This window comes from Aptenodytes forsteri, unplaced genomic scaffold (genome assembly GCF_000699145.1).
Source record: "Aptenodytes forsteri isolate BGI_AS27 unplaced genomic scaffold, ASM69914v1 Scaffold22, whole genome shotgun sequence".
NCBI lineage: Eukaryota > Metazoa > Chordata > Aves > Sphenisciformes > Spheniscidae > Aptenodytes > Aptenodytes forsteri.
In genome coordinates this window covers 411,007-426,229 of record NW_008795688.1, presented here as the reverse complement: position 1 = coordinate 426,229, position 15,223 = coordinate 411,007, and the positions used below count along the sequence as shown (strand labels likewise).

General features: G+C 45.1%; 1 protein-coding gene across 1 annotated transcript in view; it reads left to right on the top strand.

Annotated features, from left to right (window-relative positions):
* NDEL1 (nudE neurodevelopment protein 1 like 1) overlaps positions 1-15,223 on the top strand; it is a 29,204-nt gene that overhangs the window by 8,606 nt on the left and 5,375 nt on the right. The window contains exons 3-10 of the mRNA XM_019473011.1: positions 1,608-1,761; positions 3,028-3,176; positions 4,495-4,631; positions 6,741-6,914; positions 7,739-7,830; positions 10,169-10,320; positions 13,589-13,623; positions 13,792-13,825. Coding sequence (XP_019328556.1) covers positions 1,608-1,761; positions 3,028-3,176; positions 4,495-4,631; positions 6,741-6,914; positions 7,739-7,830; positions 10,169-10,320; positions 13,589-13,623; positions 13,792-13,825 — 927 coding nt within the window. The remainder of the gene's footprint in view (positions 1-1,607; positions 1,762-3,027; positions 3,177-4,494; positions 4,632-6,740; positions 6,915-7,738; positions 7,831-10,168; positions 10,321-13,588; positions 13,624-13,791; positions 13,826-15,223) is intronic.

Genomic DNA, 15,223 nt, shown 5'->3' with positions numbered 1-15,223 from the left:
ACGCAGGGCTCCAGGTGGGGTCTCACCAGAGCAGAGCAGAGGGGCAGAATCCCCTCCCTCGACCTGCTGGCCACGCTGCTTTGGATGCAGCCCAGGATACGGTTGGCCTTCTGGGCTGCGAGCGCACATTGCCGGCTCATGTCCAGCTTTTCACCCACCAGTACCCCCAAGTCCTTCTCGGCAGGGCTGCTCTCCATCCCTTCATCCCCTTTGTATTTCTCTGCAAGGCTGCACCAAGATGGGTATTAGATATTTTAGAAAGAATGTCTGCATTTCCAGCTTTAAATCCAGCTTTAAAATTTCCAGCCTTGTGGGAGCTGAGTGTTTCTTGCACAGTGTTACCATGCCATGAACTCCAGGCTATGTTTCGAGCATGTTTGAGCAAAAGCAGAGCCCTTTTGCGATCCTGTGCATCTTTGTATAATTAAAGTGCTGCCTTAAGTAGTGTCTTAACGTTTTATCATAAGAAGGCACCTTTGGGCTTGCCTTGTATCATTACTGTTCCCTCGAGCTTCTTGTAGTTGAATTACTGGTCTGAAAAGTGGCTGATTTGGTGTCTGCTGCAATTTATTGAAGTGTATTGTACCTCAGTCCAGCCTGTACCAGTGGTTTGCATCTTTTAGGGGGCACAGGGCTTTTTGGTTACCAAAAACGACAGGAGAGGTTGCTGTCTTGAGTAATGTTGTGCTTCTTGTGGGGGTGGGGTGTGGTTTGTTTGTTTTCTTTGGAGTGGGGGGCATTGGAGGCTCCCAGTTTGTTTTCTTTGGAAAGCTTTCTTTGCATTCAGTGTTACTCATGTGCAATTGAGGTGAAGCCAGTTAAACCTCTCTCAAGCCCAAAGAGCCCAAGGTGCAAGTTGCTTTTTTGTTTGGTTTTGGTTTTTGGGGGGAGAGGTGTTGGGCATGTGGAGAACCCTAAGCTGTTCTTGGGTGTCAGAAAATTCTGTCTTAGATACCAATGGATATGTTGTTTCCTAAAGCCTTGTTAGTTTTCTCTGCTGCTTGCTAAGAGCTGAGCTATTATGTGTGGTAAAGATGCAAATTTAATAAGCAAAGTATGTGGAGTGGCTACTTCTAGTATTTAATAACTTGCAGTGGTATAAGGTAGGTATGTGCTGGCTTCCTGCTGAAGTGCTCAATAACCCTAAGATTCAAACCTTCGCGCTTTTCAAGAACCTTAAATTTCCAGGTAGTGCAGAGATCCAGAAACTGTTGCTCTCTCTTACAGTTTTTGACCAAAATCAGGTTAAATGTTTGCTTAATTCATTTACTCTATCAAGTCTGCTAGCAGTGAAAGCTAATAGAGTACAAAGTGGTTTTCAGACTCCCATGAATCCTGTAAATTGCCTTGTTACAAGTTTGTATTCACACATGCATTTAATGTAGCTGTTTGTTTTGATGTAAGAGAATTAATTTCCTTTTATAGCTAAGCTTAATGTAATTTCTCTGTTTCCCCATTTTTCTTTTTCCCCTATGGAGTCTAAGTCTTAAACTACTTAAGTAGTTTAAAACTCCTGTTTGTTCAGCTTATTATTTTAGAAGAGCTGTGCATTTTGTTTTAACTTGGGAGATGCTGGATTTTCAGCTAATGAAATCCTCTCCTTACAGCTTCCAGGAAGCTCGTGAAGAGCTGACTGAATTTCAGGAGGGAAGCAGAGAATTAGAAGCTGAGTTGGAGGCACAGCTAGTGCAAGCTGAGCAGAGGAATAGAGATTTGCAAGCAGATAACCAAAGATTGAAGTATGAAGTGGAAACATTAAAGGTAGGTCTTTATTGCCTCTTCTTACAGACATGTCTTGGATCTCATTTTAGATTGTCTGGTCTGTTCGTGGTCACTGAATATCCAAATGAAGTAAAGGAGTTGTCTGTTTAAGATCCAGACTTAAGTATGGCATGTACTCCAAATAAAGCCAAGCAACTTATCAGGGAAATTTCTGGCGGAATTTTTCTTGTTCACGTCATGAAACTCTTGTCATGGAGTTTGTGTTCGTTTGTTTGAATTCTCTAGGCTTTGCCAAGTAGTAGCTTTATTAGTTACACGGGCAATGTCAGCATAGCAACAGGGTGGACAGCACAAGTATGTTTTGTCAGACCATTGCGTTGTCATCTTTTTTTGCAAACTAGTTTTTTTGCCCAGAAGGTCTCCTTGGTTTTATGAGACCTTAAAGAAAGCTGAAGATGGGAGATTTGTGCACATCTTTCAGAGCGAATCTCCTAATTCATTCTTAACAGCTGTATCTGTGGAGACAGGAATTGCATAAGGATCTGCATGTGCAGAAGGTAACTTCTAATTGATGCCTCTATGTTAACACGTTCTTGCCTCTTTTGGAATCTTGGAAAAGCATCATTTTTGGTAGTCTTGGGTTATTGTAGTGAAGGCAAAGGTTGGAAACTTACCCAGTGGAAGTAAAGTTTATGGGATTACTTGTTCGCACATCCAGTCCCAGCTATATCTGTAAGGTCAGTACATGTTTTATAAGGTCAGTAGTTTTTCCATAAGCCCCTATCTGTACCCTCAGAGCTGGTGAGAGCGTGTTTGGGAGTGAATTCTTCCAGTCTTTCAAAGATGAGCTTGTGGACCTGGAGGTTTTGTAACAGATTTCAGTGGCTCTCATTTTTGCTAATGGAGATGTCAGACAATTTCTGGTAACAGTGTGGCTATTGTCAAGGGAGAGGCACTGAAGGGGAGGCTGTGCAGTTAGATTTCTCTCTGGCTTTCTAGATGTTTGAGGCTTCAGAGCAGCTGTCAGTGCAGGCTGTTGGGAACAGATGCAGGGATGCATCTCTGAGCAGCCAGCTGTGTCGTGGCGAGATGTCTGCGCACAATGCAGCGTTTGTGATTTTATACTGTGTCGAGCTCTGATGTTCAGAGCGTGTTCCTTCTACCTCTCCAATTTTTACTCTGTATTACCAGCAATCCCAAATCAGCAGACTGCAGTGAGTATGTTACTTTCTTTGTCCCATTTTACTGCTGATGACTTGGACAGCGTATGTGACTGATATTTATCTTGCTACGTCTTTCTTTTAGGAGAAACTGGAGCACCAGTATGCACAAAGTTACAAGCAAGTGTCGTTGTTAGAGGATGACCTGAGCCAGACACGGGCTATTAAAGATCAGCTGCATAAGTATGTGAGGGAGCTGGAGCAGGCCAACGATGACTTGGAACGTGCAAAGAGGTGAAGGCTGCAAACCTCTTCTTTCCTTAAAGTTTTCAGTAGATCTTTTCTTTGCTACTCAGATTGATCATTTTATTATTCCTTAAAAGGGAAAATAACACACATTCAAAAAAACCCGAACAAACCCCAAGACTTTGATTTCTAGACACGGGCTATTAAAGATCAGCTGCATAAGTATGTGAGGGAGCTGGAGCAGGCCAACGATGACTTGGAACGTGCAAAGAGGTGAAGGCTGCAAACCTCTTCTTTCCTTAAAGTTTTCAGTAGATCTTTTCTTTGCTACTCAGATTGATCATTTTATTATTCCTTAAAAGGGAAAATAACACACATTCAAAAAAAACCCGAACAAACCCCAAGACATTTGATTTCTTTGGACAGCGCGGTTTACTTGTGGAGTTCACCTCCATTAGCTGGTAGTGTTATGTTACAGCAAGAAAGGCAGGGGGACCGAAGTGCTTTGTGTTCCTGTGAGAAACAAGCAGTGAAAGCAGGCTCAGAGTAAGCCAGGCCAGTGCACTGCTTTTGATACTACCAGCTAGGTGACTCTTACAATATATTTGTGATCCTTGTAGCTCAAAGCCCCTTTGAAGTAAGAAGCTAATGCTTTACATAGTCCCTTTTAAATAAAACAGGCCAAAGGAGTCTCCTTTTCCCTTGCATAACAGCTTAATGACTGTAGGGAACAAATGTGTCCTTTATAAATTTATAAAATAAACAGGCTGCTGTTAGAAACGCCCAGTTTTGGAGTAGGTCATGCTTCTGTTTTGCTGAATGTGAATTTTGCCATTGATTCAGTGGGACCAGGAATGAGCCTCTGGCTATCTGGCAAAAAGATCTGAGAGCTGAGGCCCTGTTTCCACAAGGCTCTTAACCTCATGACTAACTTTTGACACACATGAGTTACCCCACTGAAATCACGGAATGAATTGGGTCTTAAGTATATCCCAGTGCCCTGCTTTCTGCATTTGCTGGGCTGTTGCCTGTCCAGAGCTCTGGAGAGTACAGCACCACCTGAGCTAATGCACTGATTACATGTATGGCTTTGGAGTATGGCTGGGGAAAAACGGAGATAGGCGCGCTGGACTGGCTCTTTCCCAGCTCTTTGGTACATCTCTCAGAGCCAGATGCTATCATGTTCTTTTCATCTTATTCCCCTGCTTCTTTGGAGTTTATTAGTCCTTTCTAAGAAGCATTTCCATAGCTTTCAAATGACTAACTTGAATGTAGACTCTGCTAACATTTTTCTTCTATTATGTTTTTGAATATGCTTTTATGTTGGCTGAGCTGAAGAACCTAATATTCTGGACTTTGTTTCTAGGGCAACAATAGTTTCATTGGAAGACTTTGAACAAAGACTGAACCAAGCTATTGAGAGAAATGCGTTTTTAGAAAGTGAACTGGATGACAAGGAATCGTTGCTAGTTTCTGTACAGAGATTAAAGGATGAAGCAAGAGGTATGGCTTGCTTGATTAGTTCTGTGTCTTGGTACATTGTTGGCTTGCGAAGAGAGACGTGTAGCAACCAAAGCTCATGTTTATAGAAAGCCTCACATAATGAGACTTGAACTGCATGCGTAATGTAAGCATTAGGTGTTACTAACAGTATGTTCTCCATTCTTTGTACGTCCAGTGTAGCTAAGAGGAAAAATTTTCCTCATGTAGGGCAAAATTAATCAGATTCATTCAGGATTTTTAACACAGGTGAGTACAAAAATACTATGTTCAACAGATGTAATAGAATTGAGGAAGCGTGCTTCAAAAGTTCCCACTCGCTGTGGTTTTATGCCTTGTATAGGAAGGGAAAGCACAGGAAATGACAGGGAAATAAATGATAAATGGTTAAATAACTTTCTTTTAAAATCCTGTCTCTAGTGTTCCTTCTAAACCTCTTGGAAATTGCCTGGTTTATTTAAGATATTCCAGTAAAGACTGTGGTTAGACCTGTGGGATCAGAGATGTTTGGGATAGTGTTCTGGGATACGATCAGGAGTTGGGAATTTCCCAATGGATTTCACATTGGAGGATGCTGGGGAAGCATTTTTTTAATGGTTGGTGGAAACTGATTTCTCTAATAGTGGGAATGATCTGCTCATAAGCCTGTGCCTGCCATTAATGTAGTTTAGAGATCAGTGGTTTTCAACTTTGTCTCCCAAGTGAAGCTTTCTAAAATAATTCCTCAGTTACGGCCTGGATCTGAGCGTAAGACAACACATTTGACAGCAGGCTGGGACTTTTTGTTCAACAACTTGTTGTTGTTCTCCTTTGTGAACCTCTTTGAACCAAGTTTGTGCCCCACACATTGAAAGCCTCTATTGGAAGCACAGGGTTTTTTATAGTAAGTGTGAAAAGAGAGATTAAGTATTTTCTGAGGAAATACATGTATTGTAATTTGAGGTTAGAGCAATAATACTGGAAAAAACAGCAAAACCTCAGGACTGTTCTCGAACACTGGAATAATTGGTAAAAAAAGACGCCTTGTTTCTTGGATGAGGCATTTGGAAATTTTTAGTAGTTGTTAGGGTAGCAAAGCTACATGTTATTCCCCCTGCAGCAAGCAGGAACGCTAGCCCCTAAAAGGATTGATACGGTGTCAAACTCAAATGTAACATTTCTGAATGAACAGCCACAATTCCTCTCCTAGGAGCCCAAATAGATTTTTCATTTCAGCTGTGCTGTTTTACTTAAAATCAGTTCTAAATATTTTTGATAACTTAAAAGCTGTAATGTACAACTAATTTTGCCCTTGCACGTTATACCAGATTGAGACAAGCAATAAGAGGTCTGTAAAAGATGAAGTTGCTCTACCCAAAAAGGAACAATCCCCTTGTAACGTATTGTTTATTTGCATCTAGTCCCTTCTAAGGATTTTTACAGATTCATTGCTGAGCTATGCTGGATACTCTTTGTAGCAAATATGTGTGGAAATGGGAGGGGACAAGGTAGGGGTAAGCAGCAGTCTGGAGAGGAGGTGAGAATAAAACATGGGTTTTCTAATCTCCAGTCTCTTTCCCTGTTGTTTGGACTACCCAGCCCCTCCAGTCTGCTCTTGTTGAGGCATCAAGAAACTGGATACAACCCTTTGGCTAGCGTAGAGTCCTGTGGGTTATTAACTGGAAGAATAACATGGGGAATTGGAAACACAAGAATAGGTCATTCCTCCTTTTTTCCAACCTCTATTTGAGCAGGAGCTGAATGTAGTTCAGCAGGCATTTGTGACCAGCTACAGTGTTTGTAACACGCTTTCCATGGGACTCATGCTACAGATGGGGGGAAAAATACTGAGGCTAAGTCACCAGCCATGCTCGCTGGGACCGCGCAGCTCTCTGGTCCAGGGAGGGCCCTGTTTGCTGCCTCTCTGCTCCCAGCTGTAATGGGAAGTGAGGGTACTGGGCTGTGACTGCTCTGAGGTGGGGGTCCTTGCTGCTGGAGAAAGCCAGCAGCAGGCAATTAATATAGGGTTGTTGCAAAGTGTCTCCTCTTCCTCTCTCCCAAATGAATAGAGAGAGTGTTTATTAGAGAAATCAGTCACCAATATGTGTGTTTTTTTCTTCTTCCAACCCTCAGACTTACGGCAAGAGCTAGCAGTACGGGAGAGGCAACAAGAAGTCACCCGAAAATCAGCGCCCAGTTCTCCAACTCTAGACTGTGAAAAGATGGATTCGGCTGTCCAGGCGTCTCTCTCCTTGCCAGCTACGCCCGTTGGAAAAGGATCAGAAAATAGTTTTCCTTCCCCAAAAGGTATAATTCATAGAAACTGTGTCTAGTTGTTTGGCAGTATGTTCGGCTTGTTAACAAACAATTTCAGACCAGGTGCTTGTTAGTGAACTTGAAGTAAATGTAGGTACCTGTGGATCCCACATGCATTGCATAAGGTGTGTTTAAATCCTGGGGCAATGTCAGGTGCATTTAAGGAATATAATGAGTAAATGCCACAGGAAAGGACTGTAAAGCTTAGATACCCCTTTTGGGGGGGGGCAGGGGGTTGCACTCTGCAGTAGATGCCTGCAGTAGAGCACTGAAGACATTTGGGATTGCAAGGAAGTGCAGTGACTGATATTTCTGCTTAAATGTGGAGTAGCAGTGGTGAGTAAACGGCGGGCAGTAATTCTGACAGTCTAGACTGCCTCTGTTACCGCACGTACTTTTCAGGGGTCCTGTTTTCTCTGTGAGGCAGCAGGATGTTAGTCCAGTCCCCTTCCCCATCTGGAAGGCTCTGGACAATCACAAGGATTAATACATTGTTTTTCAAATTAGAAAGAGTAGATTCCAGAGGAAGCTCTGGCTGGATTAGATGAATTGTGGGCAATAGCCTTGCAGATGGAGAGTGCATGAACTCTGTGTATAGTTCTAATGGGAGAGAGGGCAGTGGACAGGAATTAAGCTTCTTCACTTTTCCATGGTTAGTGATCATGTAGTCTATGTGTTATTGTGGGGTAATTGTATAAATAGTCTGTAGTAGGATTTTAGATTTACCTTTTTATGTAGAAGTTGATTTATTTAAACCAAAAAAAAAAAAAACATGGAGGAGTGGAGTGTATAATAAAATGTGTCTGTGTTTGCAGCTATACCAAATGGATTTGGTGCCAGTCCCCTTACTCCTTCAGCTAGAATATCTGCACTCAACATTGTGGGAGATCTGTTACGGAAAGTGGGGGTGAGTGCTCTGAACTGTAGTATTCCTAGCTCTGTGCTGCTGTCACTGAGCTTTCATCCTTGTGTGCAATTACAACAAGGCCTTGGCCCATGCTGAATACACGCTGCAATTTCCAAATCACCCACATTCAGTGTTTGGTATGTGATAATGTTGGGTTTTTTTAATTATCGTGATTTGTAAAGCATGTTACTAAGGTTCTGATGCCAATTTTGGGTGATGAAATTCATATTTGGAGTAAAAAGTTTCTCAAGTTTTGGTATATGGGGTTAGACACTGTCAGCCACTTGTTCTTACTTTAAATGGGGCCTGCAGCTTCCTCTGTAATGAGACCAAGATGCAGAGCTGGACCTCAGGCTCTGGGTGCCTGCTGCACCGTTACTGTATGTCATGGGAGGGGAGCTGAGATCACGCTGCCACTGTGTCTCCTCATGCGCCTGGGGAGATCTGCAACAGGTGCTGAAAATGGAAAAAAAATTCTAGAAACCTTTGATAAGAAAGTGAGAAAATAAATCAGGGGAAAGCCCAACGTTCCCATCTGTAGTTGATAGGGAAGTGAAATGCATGAGCCTTTAAAGGGATTACCACTATAAGCGGGGAAGAAGTGGTTTAAACATCTGTTACAGTGTTGTTTAGGATGCCAGGCTTTCCAGTTGAACGAAGACATGACTTTTGAGTTATGAGAAGCTGGTTGACGTGCCTCAGTGGTTAGTGTTTTGAGTGGAAGCATGGATAGCCTCGGTGTCTAGCCTCCGGTGCTGGCTTTCCTCTGTCTCTTGTGGTTAACACTGAGAACAGCAATAGCTGCAGCAGAGACAGTTGTTTTAGCCAAGTTTGAAGTTAAAAATTACCTCGTTGCTCGCATTTGGAGCCAGTGAGCTCGTAGTTGGTTTGAAAGGGCAGCAGGACGACTCGGGGTTCTGGAGTGACATGTTTAGAATGGGATCATTGTAAGTAAGAGTCTGCAGGGGATTTAGGGAGCTTAATCACAATCCTGTGTGATTACTCTGCAAGGACAGGAAATGCCAAATAAGCATGCTTCTTTCCCAGCCTGCTCTTAGACACACGCTCTGCCACTGAGACAAAATTCCAGCTCACACATTTGTTTAGTAACGTTTATAGGATGTTCAGGATTTCTTTGGGTTTGGCTACTCATAGGATGCCTCATCCCAAGCCTTAGACTCCCTTTCTCTGCAAGAGGGTTTCCCTCAGCTTTCTTGCTTGCAGCTGAGACAGGGAGTCACTTGACGCAGATCACACTGGCTACTTCCAGCTGATAGGTGCTTTGAGACCAAGAGATAGGTCGATATCTATATCTTCCTAGATAGTCACTAAGGAAGCTTATATGGGTTTCTAGAAGATGACCTTACAGTGTTCAGTTACTTCTGAGAGCATGTCAGTACCTTAGTAATGGAATATTTTTCTATGTGGAACAGGACCAAACCCCATGTTTGGGGAGATGAGTTTTTGTCTCCAGTGCATGCATCTGCAAGTCTGTGAATGCCCCCATGCAACAGGGTGGATATAACAAATAGATATTCTGCTGGACCAGATGGATATTCATCAAGTTAAGCCTCAGTTTGTGATAGACGGCAGAAAGGGCAGGTGATATTCTGAAGTGAAAGAGAATCAGGATTTTGGTCTCCCTCCTGCCAGGAGTCAGCGGATGAGGCAGAGACTGTCACCTTGTATAGGGGGAAAAAGATCTCACCAGGCTTGCTTGGAAGTAGTAGAGATGAGGTACAGACCACGAAGATGGGCTTAGCTGCTGCCTTTGATTCCTCTTTCTGATGCTGTGGCTGTAGCACCTCTTGTTCTAAAGCATATCGGTGGGGCTTAAGAAATTGACGATGTTTTGCAGGCCGAGATTAAGAAAGGAATGCTAGAAGGCATTGTCCTGGGGAAAAATCCTACTTTCCAAATACACAGTCCCTCCCAAAACTTGAGGATTCTGCTTTAGGCTCTCTCTTAGTCTTCTGATTAGGTTATGCCAGCCCCATTCCAGCTGCTGAAGCAAGAGGCTTTGGTAACTTCTGCTAAGAATTGGCTTCCTTTTTTTAGGTAATTAATAGTTGATATGTTCTAAAATTTGAGCTCTAATGGAACCGAGTCGTGCCTGGCAGTCTGCATCAGCATCTCGTTGTGTAGGTTTCCTTTGTGGCTGGGTGACAGAGAAAATGATGTCTTTGTTCCCATTTAGTTCAGTTTTTGCCAAAGGTGATCACACTGGGGTCGTGATCATGTTGATCTTGGGGTCATGACAAAGCCTGAACTTGAGCAGCAAAATACTTTCTCTTAATTATATTACTTTTTTGACGTTATTTTTTCTTCCCTTTCACAGGCCTTAGAATCCAAATTAGCTGCTTGCAGAAATTTTGCAAAGGACCAGGCATCACGGAAATCCTACATTTCAGGGAATGTTAACAGCGGCATGATGAACAGCAATGGCACAAAGTACCCTCACACAGGGCATACTTCTTTCTTTGACAAAGGGTAAGTTGGGATATATTTTTGCCCTAAAGGGGAGTGTGTTTCAGGATGCTACTTGGAGCAGAAGTTTTTCTTGGCTTGTTTTTAGCCCACCACAGTTTTCATCCTATAGGACAAATAATTTGTGGAGCCAAACTTCCAAGGGGACGGGGAAGGTGACAGTACTGATTTCTGTAAAGTGAGGAGAAAAGCAAGCATGATTGTCTCTTGGCTGGTAGGATGTCAGTGCCCGTTCTGTCCCTCTGCTGCCCAATCTCTTGGCAGCTGCATCTCGGGGAGTACAAAAACCCCAGGCAGCAAACCCACTAGTGAAGTGAACCTTTTGAAAGGATCTCAAGCAAGTAGTGGTGGAGTTGCCATAGCTACTGATGTGCTTGTGCGTGGGGAAGTACATTAACCGCAAATCTGGAGATTCCCTTGGTAAGAACAGCTGAGTGCAGGCAGCAAATGCTCACTGGGAGGGTGGTGCCATGTTCGCTTTACTTCCCCCTCTATTAGGGGAAAAGAAAACCTCATTAAGAGCGTAATTCTGGCTGATTGAGGGGGCAACTGCCTCCATGCTGGCTGTGCTGTGCGTCAGCCCTGAAGCCAGAAACTGCTTTCACAGGAAAAACTACCCCATGTATGTTCCATGACTCGCCCATGGTCAGAGCTTCTTCCCGGATACTGGGAAGTGGTTCAGCAGGAGGATTTTCTCACAGTCCCTCATAGTGCAGGGCCCAGTGGTTGTATGAGGAGCCCTGAGGAGTGGGACGAAAAGCACAGCGCTCCTCCAGTGTTAGCACGGTGGTATTGCAAGCTTTGCTTGGTGTCACTGGGCAAAACACCCTTCATGCTCCCTGAACAGTTGTAGTCTTCCATGCTAAACCTCAAGCTAGTGCAATTTAATGCTAATAATCAGCACATCCTCAATCCAGAATTTATTTTAGAGAATTAAATGAGCTGTTACCAACCTAAAGAGTGCCATATACAGAGCAGACAAGCTGAGCTTCCTACAATCATCCTCGTTTGAGCTGAATCGCGTTGCTACGTGGGTAGTAGGGCAAGTTGCATCTTAGAAACTGGCATTCAGAGTTTTTAGAGCCACTGTTGTTTGCTGCTTTTGGAAAGGAAGAGTTTGGAGACTTAACAAAGTCAGTGTCATGTGCAAATTGGACAGATTTGTGGGTTGTCTGCTTACCGCAAGGCTGACAGGGGGTCTGTGCATCACCACAGCAGTGCACAGGCTGCATTTCAGGTGCAAGCTGTCAGGGTAGTTGCTAGGGAGAGATTATAGCTGTTCTTAGGAGGCAGCTTGGCTATATTGAGTTGTGGTGTGACGAATAAGCTGATTGCTATGTGGGGTGGGGGTCACTTTTAATTATCCAGATTGTCATCACACTTGTTATCTGGGCTGGCTGCCTGGAGTTAGGAGCAGGTTGTAGCTGAAAAAGGCTTAGAAACCCAGCCTCCTGATAGATAACTTCTACAGCAGAGTTGGGGGATGTTAGTGGGCTAGATAAGGGGGTGGAAATGACTGATGTGCTAATCTGCAAGTTGTTAGAGATCCCTGCATGGCCCTGCTGTCTAGTCCCTCTCCTCTGCACCCCCAAACGCTGCTCGCCTCTCCCCTTACATCAGCTCCCGCTCCGCTTTCCTGCCCCTGTCGAGGTCTGTGCACGCTGGGGGCGATGGCGGTGTCTGTGCTGTGTACACGTCTTCATGGCTGCTATGTAAAACCTGTATAATTCTGTCTGCACATGTAAGCTAAAACAAGCTGTTACCTAAATGAGGTCAGCCCCATCGTGTCCATACGCTGCAGCAGCAGCCGAGCTCCCAGCCATGCTGGCACGCATCGCTGGCAGGCGTCGGATCCAGAGCGCACTGTGGTGGCTGGGCATGAGGGGCTGAGTCAAGGCATGCCCTTTCTTCTACCCTCTCCTCCTCTCTCTCCAGCCCCTGTACTCTCCTCCTTGCCCCTAACTGTTGCTGGAGCCTGAAACAGCCACGTGTGATCGTAGATCCGATCCAATCTGCATCCGCTGCCTAAAGAATAGCTGGTTGTTGGGTGGTGGGATTGGGACAGAGGTAACAAAGCCACATCATTACAGTTCCATTTACTTTCCTTCCTCTGCCATTTTGTTGCTTAAAATGTTCGATGAGTCTCCATCTCCCATCAAACATGTGTTCTTTGCTTGCTGAGTGGAGCTGAGCAGGCAGCTGAAGGCAGTGACAGGCAGGAGCTGGCATAGGGGAGCAGGGGTAGGAGAAATTACCTGAGCATCGCTTTAGGGGAAGCGTGGAGGACAGCTGGGCTTGCACTGAAGCTTTGCTGGAGAATTAGAAGAGTCAGGATTTCAGGATTTAACTACTTTTTTTTTTTTTTTTTTAAAGCTCAGCGAAGTCTGGTGTAAGATTAGTTTCCTGCAGACTTGTTCCTTCAGGAACATGATGTTTCTGTCTAGATGCCAGGGCATGGCAGAACAGCACCTGAGGATGTTCTCAGATAGATACTCATTTTTTTGCTGTTGTAATTGTTCTTAATTGGTTATTAACTTCGATCCAGTTGGGGAACAAAATGGCTCTGACCTTGATGGGCTCCACAGAGGCCTGGCACTTGAACGACAGAGCTGAGCCAGCATGTGAGCCAGCACTGGGTGTTTGTTCCTTCGGGCATTAACTCCTTGTTCACTGCTCCCCCGCTCCCCTTCCTGCTTTCTTGAATGTCCAAGTCCTTGCAGTTGATGTTTATTTTTAGGTTATTTTTGTGAATCTGTTGGGCTCTGTTTTAATAAAACAAGCTAAAGTTTGAATGTGAGAGATGCCTCTGCTTGCCCACTTCTAGCAGTCCCGTGAAGCACGTAGGTATATTTACACAGTGGACACTGTTGTCCACAACCTTGCTTGATTGTAATACATCAGGCTATGAAATCAGGGTCTTCTTTCTGTTCCCCAGTCCACCTTATAAAGAAGTTACCCACAGTTCCCTTTTCCAGGGAAGCTCAGATGCAGGTGAGTAATCCCGTGTCCTGTAATGTGCTTTGCAATGCTCTAGGCTTCCATCTGGGTCATGCGCTTGCAGCAGCGCAGCGTGGTGGGAGTGCTGATTGTCGCTGAAATAGGACCCCTCGCCTGCCCGTGCAGAGCAGAGTCTCATTATGCAGAGGTCAAAGAGGAGAGGTCTGGTGAGGTTTAGTTTAACACCTTTGCTTTGCCCCATTTCTTGCATCCAGGGTTATGCCCAAGAATGTCTTTATTGTGTGCATAACCTGTTTCAATTTTTCTCCACTAGGCGTGAAAAGGTCATATTCCCCACCTTGGTCATGGGTAAATGAATTCATTTGCAATGATAAGCTGCATGCATTTTAACTTGGTGCTTGGAGGTGCAGAGTTGGTGGTTATGCTAACTGCATGAGGTAGTTCTCTTAGCATTACAAACTAATAATCCACGATCAAAGCCTGAGGCTGTAATCTCTCTCTTTCTCCTTACTTTAGATAAACTTCTCTGGTGCTGTGACCTGTTGCAACTGTAAGATTGAGTGCTGCTTGCTTTCTTGATCTAATTAGTATTTCTTCAAATACGTGCATGTATCTGATTGAATCGGTCGCATCAGAGATACAGGATGAAGTATCGCTGCTGTTAATTTAGTTAATTTTGAAAGTTAGTTTGCCCTTTGGTCGTGTTTTTCCCTCAACGTTTTATTGGCTATTGGTTGCCGTCGTTCTGGCTAACGGGAAAGCAAACAAAGGCACAGATGTGCCGGGAGCCGGCCAAGGTTACAGAGCAGGGGGAGAGGGCAGCGTGGTCTGAAGCACGTGGCTAGAGGCAGCGGTGCTCCTGTTCGGTGTCGCCGTCCCTGCCTGGCACAGCCGTGCCAGCTGGAAGCACCCGGGGTGGCACGGTCGTGCCAGCAAGGCTGCGCAGGTACCGGGGTCGTGGGCTCTGCGGGAGGGGATCCTGCGGCACAGGGGCTCGGTGCAGGCACGGCCTGCAGCGACTAAGGGTCTCACTTCTCTGCCTCTCGAGGGAGCGTGGAGAGTTCCCTCCAGTGTCAAAAGCTGCCAGTCCCTACTAGCCTAATCTGCCACAGCCCTTTCCCCATCCTCCTCCTCGCATCTCCACACTGGTTGTTCCTCTACCTCCTCATGCTGTTACTGCTGCTTGGGAGAGTAAGTGGCCTGTTTTAAAGCTCTGACCTGTCTGAAAACTCACTTTTCCTCTTGTTTTTTTTGTGGGGCCGGTCTCCAGGTATGCTTTGAGCACATCCATTTACTCCTCAGGCTGGGCTACTCAGCTACAGGAGAATCTTCTGCTGAGGTTTTGTTGGATAGAGTTGAGGGAGTCTTGGAGATAAGGTGCTAAGTACGAAATACAGCTTGAAATAAAGATTAGTGAGTTTAAAAAAAAAAAATCTATAGCAATCACAGGACAGAGAGAGCGGTTGGAAATGAGCACAAAGTCCATGCCGCTGTAGGGACAGGCAGTCAGAAACATCCATCAGAAACCACTGCAGGGGACGTTTCCAGCAGGGACTGGTGCTTTTGGCTCCCTTTGAAGCACCCCGGAGCCCAGTTTCTCAGGAGGCCCAGAGCAAGGGCACAGCGCAGGCCCCACAGAGCGTGTCAGGTCGGGTCTGAGGGATGGGGAAACGAGGCAGAAGCGGAAGGCAAGTGATCTGGCTGGGATTAATCACTGCGAGCAGGTTTCTGGGCCATTGGGCAGTGTCAGCTCCGTGCAGCAGCCCTGCACGTGTGCCAGGCCTGGGCAGAGCGGACGAAGGCTGGAGCGATGCGTGTGCTCCTCCTGGCGCTGTCTGAGACCTTGGAGACCGAGCACAAGGACTTCTCTTCCCAGCTCACTTCTGGGAGGTCAGGCAGGAGTCATCCAGCACATTTTATTTCTTATTTTTTACAGTTGCTCTGTTTA